Source organism: Mesoplodon mirus (assembly GCF_964341445.2).
Source record: "Mesoplodon mirus genome assembly, chromosome: 12".
Taxonomy (NCBI): Eukaryota; Metazoa; Chordata; class Mammalia; order Artiodactyla; family Ziphiidae; genus Mesoplodon; species Mesoplodon mirus.
The window spans coordinates 9,385,706-9,404,175 of NC_138988.1; the positions used below are offsets into that span (position 1 = coordinate 9,385,706).

General features: G+C 39.3%; 1 protein-coding gene across 1 annotated transcript in view; it reads right to left on the reverse strand.

Moving 5' to 3' along the window:
* GRM7 (glutamate metabotropic receptor 7) overlaps window positions 1-18,470 on the reverse strand; it is a gene marked incomplete at its 3' end in the record, with an annotated part of 816,540 nt that overhangs the window by 278,256 nt on the left and 519,814 nt on the right. Inside the window, exons 6-7 of the mRNA XM_082638105.1 lie at window positions 13,111-13,311; window positions 3,581-3,720 (exon numbers count right to left, since the gene is read on the reverse strand). Of these exons, the coding sequence (XP_082494231.1) occupies window positions 3,581-3,720; window positions 13,111-13,311 (341 nt within the window). The remainder of the gene's footprint in view (window positions 1-3,580; window positions 3,721-13,110; window positions 13,312-18,470) is intronic.

Below are 18,470 nucleotides of genomic sequence, written 5' to 3' on the forward strand. Positions count from 1 at the left end.
GAAACTCTTTTCTGAGCTTCAGATTTATATCCGTTTCATTAGGCTTTCATATATTTGGGAAGACTCAACTGGGATTCTCAATTTTTCTCCTCCCATTCCCAGGGGTCTCCCTAATCTCTTGTTATAGTATCCAAATGGCCTCAACCTATAAATGTGGGATTCACTCTGGATTATTTTTCCTTCAAACCCAGTATTATTTTCCCTTTAATCCCAGTACTGAATCCATCACTAAATTGTGTTATTCTTCCTATAAGATATATATGTAATTATAGATTTACATATACATATATACACACACACACACACACATATATATATGTGTGTGTGTGTGTGTGTTTCCACTCATTTCATTACATCTCCACTATTACCACACTCTCTAAGCCAGTGGTTCTCAAAGTAAATACCATCAGCATAACACAGGGACTCCTTAGAAAGGCAAATATTTGGGCCTCCTTCCACTCCCAGATGTTCTGAATCAGAGACTCTGGGGGTGGGCCCAGCAATATGTGTTTTCACAAGCCTTCCAGACGGCTATGTTGCACACTGACGTTTGAGAACCCCTCACTAAGCCATTGTGTTTTAGCTCGACAACTGCAGTGCACTCTTAATTGGTCTTGCCACTCCCATGCTTGCCCTTTGCTATTCATTACCTTCTCAGCACACAAAATAATTTTTATTCCTAATTCTGATCCAGTCACTCCCTTGCTTAATACTTCTCTGTGGCTTTGAAATGCACTCAGAATAAAATTTTAGAAATATTTACCATGGCCTACAAGGGACTGCCTGCTCTGGCTCTTACCTACTGCCCTAACTTCTCCTCCCCGTCCCCTCCCTTAGCTATACCACGGCAGTGTCTGCCTCCTGACCTGCTCCGTGGATCACTCGTTCTCCCCCCATCATCTGCTCCTCATCCAGTAGGCCCCTCTCCACCTCCATTATTCCTTCTCCCAGCCTGCCTCTTACCACACTTGGGAATTTCCACACACGTATCTCTTGTTTACCATGTAACTCTGCCCTAGATGTTCAACTATGTGCAAACAGGGACCATGTTTATTTCGATTTCCACTGTGTACATACTGCCTCCCACAATGCTTATCACATGACAGGTGCTTTCAAACAAACAAACAAAAAAACCTACTTGTTGAATGGCTAATAAGATACAATTCATATAAAGCTTAAAATACAAACCAAACAGAATAATCTTCCTGTCAGCTCACTGGGATGGCGGACCTTGAGAGAGAAAGAACAGGACAGATACAAGCAGAGCCACGCAGGACAATGTACAAAGGAGGTAAACGTCCTGTCATGGCTACATCAACCCCCCCCTTTATGCACAATCCTTTCTTCTAAAAATCACGACCCAAGCTCTACTGCCCCCAAGACATCAATTTTGCATTCTGCTCTCAAAAAGCCCTGATCTCAATCATTTCCAAAGTGCCTCCTAAGGTGTACACCAATAAAGGCTAATGGCATAATTTCCAGGTTTGGAAGAGGCATTAGAAGGACTTTTCTGGGATAGGGCCTGTGATGGTTCTTTGTATGTGTCAACTTGATGAGGCCACGGGGGTGCCCCAGTATTTGGTTATACGTTATACAGGGTCTGTCTGTGAGGGAGTTTCTGGATGAGATACACATGTGAATTGGTGACTGAGTAAAGCAGTTACTCACCAGTGTATGTGTGCCTCAGATAATCTGAGGGGCTGAGCAGAATTAAAGTCTGAATATGAGAGAATCCTCTTTCTCTCTGCCTATCTTTGAGCTGGGACATCAGTCTTCTGCTACCTTCACACTCAGACTGGAGCTTACACCATTAACTCTCCTGGGTCTCCAGCTTGCCAAGTGCAGATCTTGGGACTTCTCAGCCTTCATAAGAATTGTGAGCCAATTTCTTATTATCTATCTATCTATCTATCTATCTATCTATCTTATTGGTTCTGGTTCTCTGGAGAACGCATAATAATGCAGGGCCCTGCTGGACACAAGGAAATCGTGTTTGTGTATATTACTATTTCAAAGTAGATTTGTGGACCTTGGCGAGCCCTACCTGATTTATAAGCCTTACCCAATATACCTGTCCACAATATCCCCGGTGAATGTCATACTCAAGCTTGATGCCACATCAAAGGACCTGCTGTAGAACTTCTTGAAGTGTAAACGGTCCAGCACATCTCAGCAGAAGAGGCCCTGCAGCACCCCTGCTGCTCTGACTTCTGCCATCACCCCCAGGCTCCAGGACCTCAGCCACCAGGCTCAGGCCTGGCCTATTTAAGTTCCCTCCCAGGAGGGGAAGAAAAGCAGGGGATGCATGGTGTGCTGAGCTCTATCTGTGCTGGGCCCAGCCAGGGTGGAGGGACCCTAGCCCATGTGTTCTTTATTCCTTGGGAAGACTGGGTACATTCACTTAAACTAATCATTAATTTCAAATAGGGCATTGTAAGTATTATTAGAAGCACATTATTGAATGTTGAACCTGAAATATTAAAAAAGTGACCAAAAAAAAAAACTTAAAAAGGTGGTTGGAAAGCTGTCACCTAACACCTAGGCAGGCATATTCCAAACAGAACCGCTTCAGGGGAATGTAAATGATAATCACACAAGGCCATTCCATTATGATGGTGGAACAAGACAAAACAAGGTCACTCTGCCATCATGTGTGAAATTAGACACAAACAAGGATGCTCTGCAACCACAAAAGTAACTAAACATCTCCCTTTTCCAGTTCACATAAGTGTCTACTGTTTTTTTGTTAGTGACAATTCTTGCCCAGCTTTTGTCGTCCCACCTTCTAGATCAAAATCACCAAGACACTGAGTTATCAAATTGTCTCTACTTCCTGAGATGACCTAACCCAAAACTGATCCCTGCTTCCTAAAACCTTCTTAGAAACGCCCAGCTCAGCCCAAATTCTACAGTGAATCCCATCTGAACTCCTACATCCTGAAGAAACTTTGGTGGCAGGAGCTTGTTTTTCATGCAGCAAGTTAAAGAAACCTAACTGTGTTTGACTACAGATGACTTCCTAATGGGCTCTGGCTAGTGAACTTTGACATAACCTTGCACAAGGAAGTGCTTGCTCACTCAAGGTCATGCTTTACAGGAAGAAGGCGTGGTTATGGAAATTAACACTGATGTTACCCAGAGATTCTCAGTATAAGCCAAAGTGACTCAGTAAAAACCAAAACAAAACAAAAAAACCAAAAGAACACCAGCAAATAAGGAAGGAATGAAGGACAGAAGGGAAAAATAATTTGACCAAGATTAAGATCTCCTCAAAGTATTAAAGTCTTAGCTGGTAACTTGTCTGTAAAGCAATGAGAGCCTCAGATTAAACGAGATGATTCACATCGTTGCTGAATATAACGTCAGGCGTGAACCACACACACATCCGATCTGCGCCAGCATCATTGCTATCATTGCTGTATTATTATGGTCATCAGTCCCTGCCGACGCCCGTAACAAGTTGTATGTTCACTTGTGGATGCTCACAAACATACAGACAAGAAACGGCTGCCTCAGGGAGCATATGAAGAGTCTGTTCATTCATCACAAAAGCAAAGGAAGAGGAACAAGCAAAACTCACATTGAGCTGCAGTTCATCTGTCCACTGTCCGATCAGGCGGTAACCAGGGTTGGTGGTGTTTGTGGTCTGGTACTGGAAGATGTCGTAACGCCCAGGGGCATCCCCATTCTTGTTAAACATGACTGGGGTGCCTGCGCTGCCTGGTGAAGACAAGACAAAGACAGATTTTAGAGTTAAACGAGTTTCCTTCTATCTCTTGCTCCCTGGGTAATGGTCTGGAGACCTGGTGATGAACAAGGTAGCTAGGAGGTAGCCTTGCTGTTTAATAGGTTCCCCCCAAGATGCCCCCTGAAATTCCTAGGCAAGTCATCACAATGGTCTGTGAATGCTAATTATGAAAGGTGGGAAGACAACCTGCTTCCCCCTTTGAACAGCTCAGTTTTTTAATATCTTAAAATATTTTATTATACTTTGTCCTCTCTTTTAAGGAATAACAATCAAATGCATTACTTTCAAGAGAAGATATTAAGCTTTGTTGTTGCTGTTATTATTATTTTAGTGTCCATCAAACACTAAATTGTCGTCAATAAAGAATCACTTCAAGAAATAATACATTTTAAAAATGAAATACAAGAGAATCAAAAAACAAGCTCAAAAGTTCACTTACATACATCGTTGAATACTCACTGCATTTTAAAAATATTTTTGGCTCATTATTTCTAATTTGCTTTAAACGATAACCAGTCTTAAATGCTTAGCAGTTTGCCTGGTGAATGCTTAATAAACAATGGATTCTTTCTCAATTTTCTATTTGGGTCTTATTTAAAATGTCTATCTTGGGCTTCCCTGGTGACGCAGTGGTTGAGAGTCTGCCTGCCGATTCAGGGGACATGGGTTCGTGCCCCAGTCCGGGAGGATCCCACATGCCGTGGAGCGGCTGGGCCCATGAGCCATGACTGCTGAGCCTGCGCGTCCGGAGCCTGTGCTCCGCAACGGGAGAGGCCGCAACAGTGAGAGGCCCGCGTGCCGCAAAAAAACCAAACAACGACAACAACAACAAAAATGTCAGATTCTAATGGTGGCAGAACTCTGCATGTGGCTAGTAGTCATTAGCTTCTGCAGAATTTGGGCCAAGGTAGTATTTGCATTGATGACATGGATGAAAGAAGAACTAAGGCACGTTAACCGGACAGGAGAGAGAACGCTTGAAACAGTAAAAAAGGGTGTCTACACTAAGGAAGCAGGCATGACACTGACAGTGATCCCACACAATCACTCAACACAAGAACGAAGTTAAAAAAACAATACATTGGGTGACAAGAGGCATATGAAGTTGCAATCCTGGGCTGAAAGTTACCCCTGCTGGAAGAGAGGGTCCAGCATGTAGGCAGGATACAGGGGCAGCTGAAAGGAACTCCACACTATCTTACAAGTGTCAGACACAGACTTTTATGACACTTCTGCCTATTAAAAAAAAAAAAATCAGAGCTTGTGGTAGGTTGCAGAATGGTTCCCCAGGTAGGTCTAAGTCCTAACCCCCAGAACCTGTGAATGTCATCACGCTTGGCAAAGAGATTTTGCAGGTATGATTAAATGAAGGGTCATGAGATGAGAGAGATTATCCTGGATAATGTAGGTGGGCCCAGTGTAATCACAATGGCCCTTACAAGAGGTAGCAGGAGTCAAAGGAGGAAGGAGAAGATGTGAGGATGAAAACAAGAGGCTAGGGTGATGCAAGGAAGCAGTCCTGAGCCCCGGAAGTGCAGGTGGCCTTTAGAAGCTAGAAAAAGCAAGGGAGCAGATACTCCCCCAGAGCCTCTAAAAGGAACCAGCCCTGTCTTCACCTTAACTAAAGCTCAGAGAGACCTGTATCAGACTTCCAAACTACAGAACTATAAGATAATAAATGTGTGTTGTTTAAGCTAGCAAATATATGGCAATCTTTTAATGGCAGCAATAGGAAACTAATACAAACCTGGAGGACACAGAGCAATCAGCTCCCTAATTTTACAGGTGAGGAAGTATACTTAGGTTCAGAGAGGGCAATCATTTGCCTCAGGCCCACTCCACTCATTAAATTTGAATAGTGCACAATAACTGGCTCTGGAATCCCCTAGAAAGGGTTTAAATTCCAGGTCTACCACTTCCTATATGTGTGACCTGTATCAAATTATTCAGTCTTCCTCTACTTCTGAGTGTCACTAATACCATTGTCATAGGATTAGTAAGAATTAAATGTAACAATGTACACAAGGTGCTTAGTCCCATGCCTTACATAATAAATGCTCAATAGATGGCCATGATTTTTTTTTATAGGTTTCACTTTTATTATTGTTTTCTTTGCTAATATCTCAGGACCAGACCCTGACGCATGCCGTCAGACCCCCAGACCAATAATGCTTTCCAATGCATCAAAGGAGTCTCTCCTAACTGGTATTTAATTTACATTTCTCCATTGGTGTAAACATTTTTAAAATTTTTCAAACAGCAGGCTAGAATCCACTCTGGGAATGGTCATTCATCTATGAGCAACGCTGATTTCATCCTACGAACTTGAATCTGTGGCTGAATCTGTGTGTGGCCAAGGGCACCATTTCAATTTGTTTCTTCTCTGTTTCACCTAGACACTATCCCCATGGTCCACAAAGACACCCCTTTAAGCCCTCTCTGTAGAGGAATCAACAGAAGTGGTTCTTATTATTTTTCAGGAAGACATTAATATTCAGATACTCACCTCTCTTTTCTTTCACATTGGATACTAGGATTCATGTTGTGCTTTGCTATAATTCTACAGCTTCTAGTCATTAAGTAATAGGACGTGAGCTTTTCAGAGTCTTTGAGAGGATGGAGGAAGAATATCAGAGGCCTGGGGCTCCAAAGGATCTCAGCCCACCAGGTAAATATTCATCAGAAAGGTACATACTGCCTCATCTCTCTCTCTCTCTCTCTCCTTACAATCCTTGCGAGGAAAAATGATTCTTGTGCTGCCCTTTCCATTCTCATTAAAGTTCATGCTTAGAAAAAATAAGGCAGAAGAGCTGAATACATTACCTAAGTGATGTGTAACAATGTATGGTGTGGCTCTGACCTTTTTGATGGATTCTACAATGCAACTGGCATTTTTCAGGTAGTTCTTTTTTTCCCACACAACTCCTTTTCAACATCACCCCCTGAACTTCTTGAAAGAGAAAAAGAGGGATTGTGTTCAATGAACTCTATATCAAAAAAAAATAATGATAATAATAAGGGTCAAACAAATCCAGAGAAAATAAATAAGTTATCAAAGGAGAAGCGATCCTCTGCAGGAACCTCCACAATGTATCAGGGCTGGAACACAAGTGTCCTAAAGTCAAGGAAACAGGGCCACTTGACCAGATGGGATACTCAGAGGAGAGGATGGCTGAGAGAAGGCACTCAAGTAGGAAATCTCCTTCCCAGATGAGAGTATCTGAGTGAAATTCCTTTTCTTTTTCCTGGATCAAGAAGGATTGGAGATATACGATGCTCTGATGACAAAACAGTCTTCAGCATCAAAGTACTGACCTGACAGGTTTTCTCTTCTCTTCTTACTACCCCATACACAGATTCCAGAAAGGCTACCTTGATTCGTGTTCCAGTTACCTTTTGCTGCTCAACCAACTATCCTAAAACGTGGCACTCAAAAAAAAAAAAAAAAAAAGACAATCTGTATTTTGTAATTTGGGCAGGGCTTGGCAGAAACAGTGCCTCTCTGGTCCACTCACATCAGCTGGGGCTATGGTTGGAGCACCCACATGCAGCCTGACCCTTGGCTTCTTGGCTTCCTCCTAATGTGGTAGCTGTGTTCGTAATACAGAAGTCACAAGAGAACCATGAGGAAGCCCTATGGCATTTTGTACCACAGAAGTCACATAGTGCCACTTCTGTGTTAGCCACAGGCCCACTCAGACTCAAGGTGGGGGGAATACACATCTCACCCTCGATGAAGAAAAGCTAACTTCTTGTTTCAAGAAGACCACATAAGATATGCCATCTTTATAAAATATACCCCAACCCAATTTGTTTTCTGGAAAGGAGTAAATCTAGGTACAGACAGGCTTCACATTAAAAGACTTCACTATATAACAATTCTCTAAGGTTGTGTATCCAAGACAACAAATTTGTTAAATTGACAAATATTGACATCTGGTTGGATGGGCCAACATCCAACATCAAGATAACTCAAATTTAGGCTAAGGACATTGCATTCATTTGGGATGACATAATTAGCCATCTTTTCTGTTGGTGCACAAGGGGAGGTTAAGTGATGGCTGAAGATGTAGCAATACTTTTAGAGCATTCTATTATCACTTCCTAAATTGACGCTTTCATAAATGTGAAGGTCGGAGTTATTAAACTGTACACTACTGGTCTGGAACAGAGCTCCCAGGGGTATGGAAAATTCTGTTCTGAAGTAACAGAAGAGCACGATTAAGCTTACTGAGACCAAGAAACATCAAGATTTTTCTAAAACATGCAGAAGAGAGGCTACATTTTTCACAATGGACTAGAAAGAAACCTGAGTTCTAGGTCTGTCTCTGTCATTTGCTAGCTGTGGTTGGACAAATATTTTCTTCTCTCTAAAATGTGATTCCTTTATCTAAAAGTCAGGAAATTGAATGAGTAAAAAAATTTCAAGCTTCTTTTCACCCTAATAGTTGCTCACTTAAAGCGACATGAAAGCCACTTAACTAAATCTAACACCGGTTTTTTTTTTTTTTTTTTTTTTTTCTGCTTCACAAAACTGTTGAGTCCCAACATTAATGAATGTCACACGGCCCTGGGAGTCTCCTGCCTGTCTGTCCATACGGCAGAAAGAATACCCTTAGAGAAAAGGAGATTATGTTGACAATAGAGCATGACTACAATGATGACAAAGAGAGGGAACGGATTTGGCCCTGCCTGTGAGCTCCCACAGAACCTGTGTTCCAAGATGGAACAGCAGGAATGCTGTAATAAGCCCTTTCTCTCAGACACTTAATAAAAGTCAAGAGAGCAGGCCATGGGGTTGGGTACCCTAGGTACCAGTTACAGCGTCATCAATATGTAACTGTGTGGCTTTAGACATCATGATTCTTACTTTCTCTGTGAATCAGTTTCTTTATCTGCTAAAAAAAAAAAGAAGGAAAAGAACAGTATCTAAGCCATTTAGTATTATGAATATTAAAGAAGCCAATACACAAAAAGTACTTAGGACAGTTTCTGGCACATATAATCATTTGATAAACTTAGGGCCTGTGTCCAATCAGAAGCTCAGCATCTCTGGCTCGTCAGTGGTAAGCCCGTCTTAACCAAAGTCTGCAAGTGTTATCTAGAAGAAGAATCAGATGAGAATCACCAAAAATATTCTCAAAATGACTCTTCTTTGTTACTGGCCAAAGAATTGTGTTGCTTATCTATGGACCAGCATACAAAGCCCAGAAACTGACCCCAGGATATGTAATGAAATTTATGTGTGCTTTTTCTGGGAAAATTTGTTATATATTTTAGGAGATTCTGTAAGATAAGGAAGAAACTACGAAAAAAAGATAATTTGTAGTCGAACTATTTTTCTGGTTGTATTTATAGTTATTTTTGTCTCCATCTTAGCTCGGAAACTGTTGGTTCCAAAATCAGATATGGTTCTTCTTCACCCAGATACTAGGTAACTCCTGAATGACTGATACAATATTGTGGGTTTAAGTCGATTATTATTTACAAGCAGAGAAGCAAGATTTTTTAAACCATAACATAATTATCTAAACCAGGAAATTAACATTGATGTAATGCTATTTAAAACTAATGCGCAAATGTTATTAAAATTCCTCCACTGTCCCATTCATATCCTTTTTCTGGTTTAAGATCAATCAATGCTCCCACATTGCATTTAATAGTAATGTCTCCTTAGTTTCTTCTAGTCTGGAACAATTCCTCCATCGGTCGTTCTCATGACCTCAACACTTTTTGAAGAGTACTAGCCAGTTATTTTGTAAAATGACTTTCAGTTCTGATGTCTGGTGTTTGTTAACATTAGATGGAGGTCATGTATTTTTGGCAATAAGACCTCAGAAGTGATGCTGTAACCTTCCCAGGGTTATCTTTTTTAAAAAATTAATTAATGTTTTATTGAAGTAGAGTTGATTTACTATTTGTTAGTTTCCGGCATACAGCAAAGTGATTCAGTGAATCACTTTTCAGTATACACACACACACACACACACACACACACACACGACACTTTTCAGATTCTTTTCCCATGTAGGTTATTACGAAATATTGAGTAAAATTCCCTGTGCTATACAGTAGGTCCTTGTTGTTCAGCTACTTTATATCTAGTAGTATGTATATGTTTCTCCCAAATTCCTAATTTATCCCTCCCCACCACCTTTCCCTTTTGATAACTGTAAGTTTGTTTTCGAAGTCTGTAAGTCTGTTTTGTAAATAAGTTCATATGTATCATTTTTTAAGATTCCATATATAAGCGATATCATATGATATTTGTCTTTGTCTGGCTCACTTCACTTACTATGATAATCTCTAGGTCCATCCATGTTGCTGCAAATGGCATTATTTCATTCTTTTTTATGTATTCTATTGTATACATACATATACCACATCATCATCATCATCTTCTTTTTTTTCTTTTGGCTGCACTGCATGGCATGTGGGATATTAGTTCCCGGACCAGGGATCGAACCCATGCCCTCTGAGGTGGAAGCACAGAGTCCTCACCACTGGACTGCCAGGGAATTCCCAACTACATCTTCTTTATTCATTCATCTGTCGATGGACATTTAGGTTACTTCCATGCCTTGGCTATTATAAATAGTGCTGCTGTGTACACAGAGGTGCATGTATCTTTTTGAATTATGGTTTTCTCCAGATATACACCCAGGAGTGGGATATAGTAGCTCTATTTTTAGTTTTTTAAGGAAACGTCATACTGTTCTCCATAGTGGCTGCACTAATTTGCATTCCTAACAACAGGGTAGAAGGGTTCCCTTTCCTCCACACCCTCTCCAGTGTTTATTATTTGTAAACTTTTTGATAACAGCCATTCTGACTGGCGTGAAGTGGTGCCTCACTGTAGTTTTGATTTGCGTTTCTCTAATAATTAGTAGCATGTGATGTTGTTAAGTCTCATTACTGGTGACACTAACCTTGACAACTTGGTTAAGTGCTGTCTTCCAGGTTTCTCCACTTCAAAGCTGCTCTTTTCCCCTTTGTAATTAATGTGTTCCACGATGAAGGACACTTTGAGGCTATGCACGTATCTTATTTCTCATCCTACTTTTAGCCCAATAATTTTAGCATCCATTGACGATTCTTACCTGAAAGTTATTACTGAGGTCTTTGTAAAATGGTGAGTTCTGTATTTCCATCTTTGCCTCACTCCATCGTGCTGTCCCTTCTCTTGCGTTTATGTATCCAATTCAATTATTTATTTATTAGTATGGACTCATTGATATTTACTATATTCTATGAGCTTAACCCACTGTTGGCCTAGAATTAGCCAGTGGGATCTTCTTTAAGTTGGTTCCTTTGCCCCTTCGACGTGGTCCCATCAGTTTTTGAGCGCTTTCTTGCTTTGTGGCACAACATGGTTTCAAATTCACCTTCTACTTGCCCTGCTCTGGCCCCTGAACTGAGAGTTTCACTAGGGAGCCCTAGTTCTTTTCACTGGAGAATGGTATTTATAAATAACGCGAGGGTGCAAGTGCAGTCATTTCTGCCAGGGTGTCATGGCTCCTAGGCCCTCTCAGTGGACAGAACTAGACAGTAGAGGTTTGTACACACACAAACATACCCATATCCATCTCCCTGCCACCTCCCCATCTGCATGTATATTAAAAGCCATGAGCCCATGCTGGTATCTTCTGTTCTAATCCAACACAACAAGTGTTATTTTACCTTTCTCCCATCCTTATTAGTAATTTCTTCCTCTGACTCTCATTATCCACAATATCTTTTATTAAATCTCAGTCCTCTTATGGACATAAATCTTCAGAATTGTGGGGAAAAAAAACATACTAAGTTCCTAGGGATTGTGAAATATCTCTGTACAGTTATTCATGTCTTCAGTCTTAGAGTTTATAGTCAAATATTGTCTTCCAAAATTATTTGCACTCTTTATCTTTCTTCCTCACTCCCTTCATTGTGGTTATGTTATTCATATGTAATTTAGTTAGGTTTATTACTGTATTAAATTTTGTATTACCCCGTGCAATGGTTATTTTTTAATTGAGAAATAATTGACATTCAGGATGGTTAATTCTATGTGTCAGCTTGACTAGGGCCCCTGATAGCTGGCAAAACTTTATTTCTGTGTTTATGAGTATGTTCCTGGAAGAACTGTTGAACTGAATAAAGAATTGCTGAATCGTTGAACTGGATAAAGCAGGTGACCTTCCCCAATGTGGGCAGGCATCATCCAAGCCCTAGAAAGCCTGAACAGAACCAAAGGCAGAAGAAGGGCAAATTCACTCTCTCTGCTTGAGTAGAGACACCCGTTTTCTCCTGCTCTCAGACACTGGAGTTCCTAGTTCTCTGGCTTTCAGAAACAGATCAAGACTTACACCACCAACCCTCTGATCCCAAGGCCTGTACACCCGGACTGAATTACACCGCTGCTTCTATGATTCTCCAGCTTATAGATGGCAGATCATGGGGCATGTCAGTCTCTATAACAGTGTCAGCCAATTCCTAAAATAAATCTCCTGTTATATTTCCCACTCACCTCTACCCATTTATTTTAGGTAACCAATTACTTTCTGCCCAAGTTTTATTCTTTGAGAAATAAATGTGTAATGTGACATGTGGTTGGTGTGGAAAATTACAACCATTACTTCCATTAACTTGAGTACCTAGAGCAACTGTCCCTTCCTTTTCCTCTTATCCCCTCCTATTCCTGCTTACATTCACCAGGAAAAAACTTGGCAAAAGTCCTTCTATTTTAAGAAGGAGAGGGCAAACCATAACCACCCCCCCAAATTTATTTATTCATTTGCTCACTCACTACTCATTCATATAATTGATTCAATTATTTGAAATGCTATAATCCACATACTCAAGAGTAAATTGCAATCTGACTACTTAACTTATGAAACACATAATGTCAACACTTAGGATTCCAAAAGAGACTGGAATTGAGACATCTAAATATTTTTAATGAACTCAAGCAAAACACATCACTTGACCAAGAAATTGGAACTCTGAAATATCTGTGTGGACATATACCGGATGAGTATGAATAGGTTGCTGTATTGCCAAAAGACTTGGATATCACCAAGTTCTGTATCACCCAAAGTTACATCATTGGATATTCTGGTTATCTCGTTTACCGTATGTCAGAATATTAGAATTTTGATGTATACAAGGACATTAACACCATACTGGGCATAATTTGACTTCTCGGATTCAGAAAGTATTGTAACTTGTTATCTTTCAGTGCTTCAATGTTGTCGTTATGAGCAACTGTCATTTTTATATATAGTATTTTAGACATACTAGGGTTGTGTGGCATTCTCTAGATGTTCTTTTCTACAACATAAAGGCCCCATGTCAGCCGGAAAAAAGAAAACATGGAGACTCACCATTGAAATTCACATTGCGGATATACTTCAACAACTTCTTGCCCCCAGCTTGCTCCATCTCTGGACAGACGCCCCGGTAGTCAGCACAGAGATCCTTGTTCATGTGGTGAAGGGCATGGGCCATTGCGTACACTGCGTCAATCACGAACTGAACTTTACCCTCCTGCTCATAGGTGGAATCTTTTCCAATTCTCTCCTGTCCTGCACATTAAAACAAGAAACACACACAAACATTGGTGTTGAGTAGAATGTCTCAATTTGCATGTACTTTCAAATATGCTTAAAGAAAACAATGCTTTGAGGAGTACAGTCGCGCAAGCCACATATCCATGTTTGGCTACCATGTTCGGTTGCTTTGATAGTTTTTGGTATTTGACTTTGGAGCACATTACACTAACCTTTCTGATGTATTAGATACATTTCAGAAGCAGCACTTCAAAGGATCACAATAAAAGCCCTTGTAATAAGCCAACACACTATTCAAAATATAGTGGCCCCACAGAACCAAGGGATCGCTGCTATTAGAAGCTGGGCTGCCACGTGCAAATCTTCAAAGCTCACTTAGTCTAGAAAGGTGAGAGGCCAAAAGAAAATGAGAGAAAACTAATGAAATACCACCCCTGCACTCACTACCTTCTTCTATATACCTGCTCTACTTCCTGGGTTGCCTGTCTCAATTGTGCGTATTACTGGCGACTCTGATGCTCAGGCTGGAAACCCTGATGTCATTTTTTCATTCTTTCCTGTCTCTTACTCCACCCTCCCACGTACATATATCTAATGAATAGCCAAAACCTCACCTGAAACAGTGAACAGTTTTGGCCACACTACCGATGCCCTATTTATGCTTTTCTCATCTCCCATCAGGACACAGTGCTAGGTGTCTCTCTTCATCTAGTGATTCCTCCATGTTCATTTTTCCAAACCACAGAGCTAATCACTTCACCTCCGTGCTCAGAATTCTTCAGTGGTTCTCTACTGCCCGCAAGATGAAATCCAAAGCCTTTCCCCTGACAACAGAGGGTGTTCATCATTTTGTTCCTATCTGCCTAACAGTAAGAACCGGCAGTGATGAAGTGTCCTCCACTGTCTTGGAAGCCTTATATACATGATTTTTATTTCATCCTCACTTTGTCAGTTAAATATTATTAGTCCTCATTACACAGATGGGAAAGCCGAGCCTTACAGAAATTAAATCACCTTCCGAAGGTCATGTATAGGAAGAGCAGATGACAGCTCAGGTTTATCAGAACCCCAAACCAACATTTCTCTCACTTCATGGGTCCTACCTCACCCTTTTCCTAGAATTTAAAACATGTATATATTTTGCTCCAGACAAGTATGGCTATTTTTCCCATAAACATCATCAGCTCTAACGTTAATTATCTTCGGTCATGCCCCTTGTTTTGCCAGAAATATCCCTCCTTGCTTTTGCCCGTCATAACTTAATTCTGTCCCCGTGGCACAATCCAGCAGTTGCTTACACTTAGCTTCTTGATCAGAATTAAAGATTTTCATAAAACATTTCAAATCTTTATTATAAAATTAATAAAATCACTATATTTTAATGCTCTACTAGACTTTCCTTTTCTTTCTTTTTTTCCTTATATCCCCAGCACTGAACACAGCATTTAATATCTGGTAGATTCTGAACAATACTTGTATTAAATTAGGCGTTTGTTAAGTACATGGTAATACCAGGAACTCTCTTTAGACCTCTTGTCCCTCTATGACAAATAATTAACCACAGATTGAATTTCACTTTCGCAGCAACATTTCCCAGATTGTTTTCTAGACACATTTGTGTAGGAAAGAAACAGTAGGGATTCTACAACCCCTGTCCCTTTTCCTGCAAAACAAAGTGTCCCCAACAGCCACTGTGTTAAATGTTATTAGGTTTCTTTACTGAGAGACTGTTTCAGAGTATTTAATATATACATAAAGTATAATTTCCAAGAAGGAAGTTCAGAATTTCCCCAAATTGCTTGAATTCATGGTTTTTTTTCCTTTTCAGAGCACATATTAATACCTCAAATGGCAGACAGTTCTTTGTTTTGTATGTATCTCATTCAAGTACCAATCAACCTGGTGCTCACTGCTCTTCATTGGGTCTAGGCCTTTTCAGTGTGTCTAGAGCAGGAATCTTTTTTGAAAAAGATAAAATCCATCATGAATCCATACTGCTACTTTGAATTCAAATTCTGGACTACAGGATTTTTACTTAACTCGACTCCTACACCTCTACCTCATTTTTTTTTTTTTTTTCGTGAGGAAAATCCTGGTTCTTAATGACAGCATTATAACTATTTATTTGCTTGATTCCATAATACACAAATAACATTCTTAGAATAAATGTCTAACCAACAGTGTAAAAATGTAGTGTAATGAGCAGCCTTGGCATATATGTGTTTTTCAATTCTTACCGGAATATTTTGGTGATCTATTCTGAGAAACAGGATTGCTTTGTTCAAGAGTCAATTTGTATGTGTTTTTGCTACATATTGGCCATTTCCCCTCTAATGGGTTTGTACCATTTTGTTCTCCCACCAGCAAAGAGAGAGAGTGTTCATTTCCCAACAACTTTGACAGCCATGTATGTCCTCAAACTTGGATTTCCGTCAGTCAGCTAGGTGAGAAATGCTACCACAGTCTATTTTTATTTGCATTTTTCTTACTATAGGGGAGGTTGAACATCTTTGCATATAGTTAAAAGCTACTGTATTTCTTTTCTGCAAACTGTTTTTATAAAAATTTGGTCATTTTCTTCTCTTTTTAAAAGCTTTTTATTAATTAAGCATATTAATTATTTGAGATTAAGTTGCAAATATTTTTCCTAGTTTGTTATTTTTCTTTTACTCACTTTAGGTATTTTCCAAATAAAATTATATTAGATTAAAAGATGTTTTTCTAAAAAAAAGTATCAATTTATTTTCTTCTTATTGCTTCTGGATTTTCAATCATGGTTTGAAAAAATGCTCCCGCCCCAGGCTACAGAATATTCCATCCGCGTTTTCTTCTTGTATAATTTTATTTTTTAAACTTAGATATTTCATCCACTTGGAATACATTCTGGTATGCAGTATGAAGAATCAAAATATAGCTTTTTCCATATAGCTTCCTAGTTATATGCCAGTTCATCTTCTCTCACTGAAGTGCTTCCTTTATTATATATTAAATTTTCCATGCATAATTAGATCTATTTCTGGATTTTTAAAATTTGTTTCACTGTTTAGTTTGTCTATTCGTGGGCCAACAGTACAGCTTCAATTATAAACTCTTTATAACATATTTTAATAACTGGTAGAGTTGGCCCCTCTCTCACCATAATTGTTCTTTCTTTTTCAAATTTTATGTTGACTTTTGTTTATTTACTCAAATGAGCTTTATTAACTACTAATCTATCTTGAGAAAAGAAAAAAAGATACTTGATGTTGAATTTATGCTGTACTTATAAATCAACTTAGCCAGAACAGAAATTTTTACAAAGGTGAGAATTCCCACATGTGTCTTTTCATTTGTTCAAGGCTACTTTTGCTTCCTTCAATAGTGTTTTAAAATTTTTTCTCACATAGGTTTTGAGTGTTTCATGGAAAGTTAGCCTTGGTATTTTACTTAGTTTTGCTATTATAAATATGGCTTTCTTTGCTAAGTATTTCCTCTGGTTTTTGATTGCATACATAAAAGTTATTCTTTGTTTTGTTGTGGTTATTTTATTATTTTTCAACTTTGTATCACAAAAAAATTTTAAATACAGAGGAAGCTTGAAAGAATTTTACAGTGACCTCACCAACTAGATTCTTACATTAACATTTTACTATACTTACGTTATAAGGCTATTCATCTTCTAATAATTTTATACCTTGCTACTTTACAAATTTCTCTTATTTTTTAGAGTACTTAAAAAGGCAATCTTGATGGCACTATTACCATTCTAAAATATATACTATGAAACGTGTTCAGACTAGTAATTCAGGAGAGCAGTTTCTAGCCTGCATCCATAAAGACATTCATCTCAGAAAGAATGCCTTGAAAAATAATTGCAGCTCAGGTTTATCAGGGAACTACTATTTCATTATTTTAAATAATGAAATATTTCATTATGTTTGAAACATTATAGGTTTTACCCCTCTCTTGAAGAGTCATCAGGGTATGTTAGCTTATTAAGGACTCTGAGAAACACAGGTACATTTGTCTTTGGGGTTACCAGAACTTGAAAAATGTAGCCTTACATCAAGAAAATCAGAACTAGCAAGTTAACAACAACAACAAAAAAGGCTAACTTTATTTCCCCTACTGTTGCAGATGCAACTGCATGCCAAGGTCAGAGTCTCTGGTTACTCATCTAGCACCCACCCCTCCTCCTCTAACTGAAATCTTCTTCTCTTCAGGTATCGGCAGCCACCAAAGGAGTGAGGGGTTCAGGACCTCTCCTGAGCCTCACTGAGTCTATCCTCATTTGTCTAAGCCAATCCAGTTTCCTCCTTGGCAAGGGATGATTTAGAAACAGGCATGGGTTACAGTTCTAGATAATGAGATGAAAGAAAAGAGTTTATTGGGTTACACATATAAAATGATACAAATGAACTTACTTACAAAACAGAAAGAGATCCGCAGACATAGGTAACAAACCTATGGTTTCCAAAGGGGAAAGGTGGGGGAGGGATAAGTTAGGAGTTTGGGATTAACAAATAACACACTACCGTATATAAAATAGATAAACAACAAGGACCTACTGTATAGCACAGGGAACTACTCTCAGTATCTTGTAACCTATAATGGAAAAGAACCTAAAAAAGAATACGTGTGTGTCTGTGTGTGTGTGTGTGTGTGTGTGTGTGTGTGTAACTGAGTCACTTTGCTGTATACCTGAAACTAACATAACATTGCAAATCAACTATATTTCAATAAAAATTTTCAGAAAAAGTTTATTGGGGAACTCCTGAGAAAGTTTATTTGCTCCTAAAGAGAGATGAACTCAACTGCATCAAAACAATCACACACACCCCAACACACACACCCCCACACACACAACACACACCCAGACACACACACACACACTGCATTTACTCTAGTCATTCTGCAGTTCTGAGGCAATTACCCAGCATACAAATAACAGCAGAATAAAAATGTGGCAAGGATGTGAAAATACAATCGAGCTGTGAGTCAGCCAAGCCTAGAATTACCCTACTTTTTTTTTTTTTCCAAGTGACACACTCAATGGCTTATCCATTTAACTACAGCTTGATACTCAATGTTTTCCAGGTTTACTTGAACACTACGCTTCTTATTCATGTTCCATTTTATAACATCTCAAGGGATGAGAGTAAGTACACCTTCTTCCCCCCAAAAGTGAGGAAAAA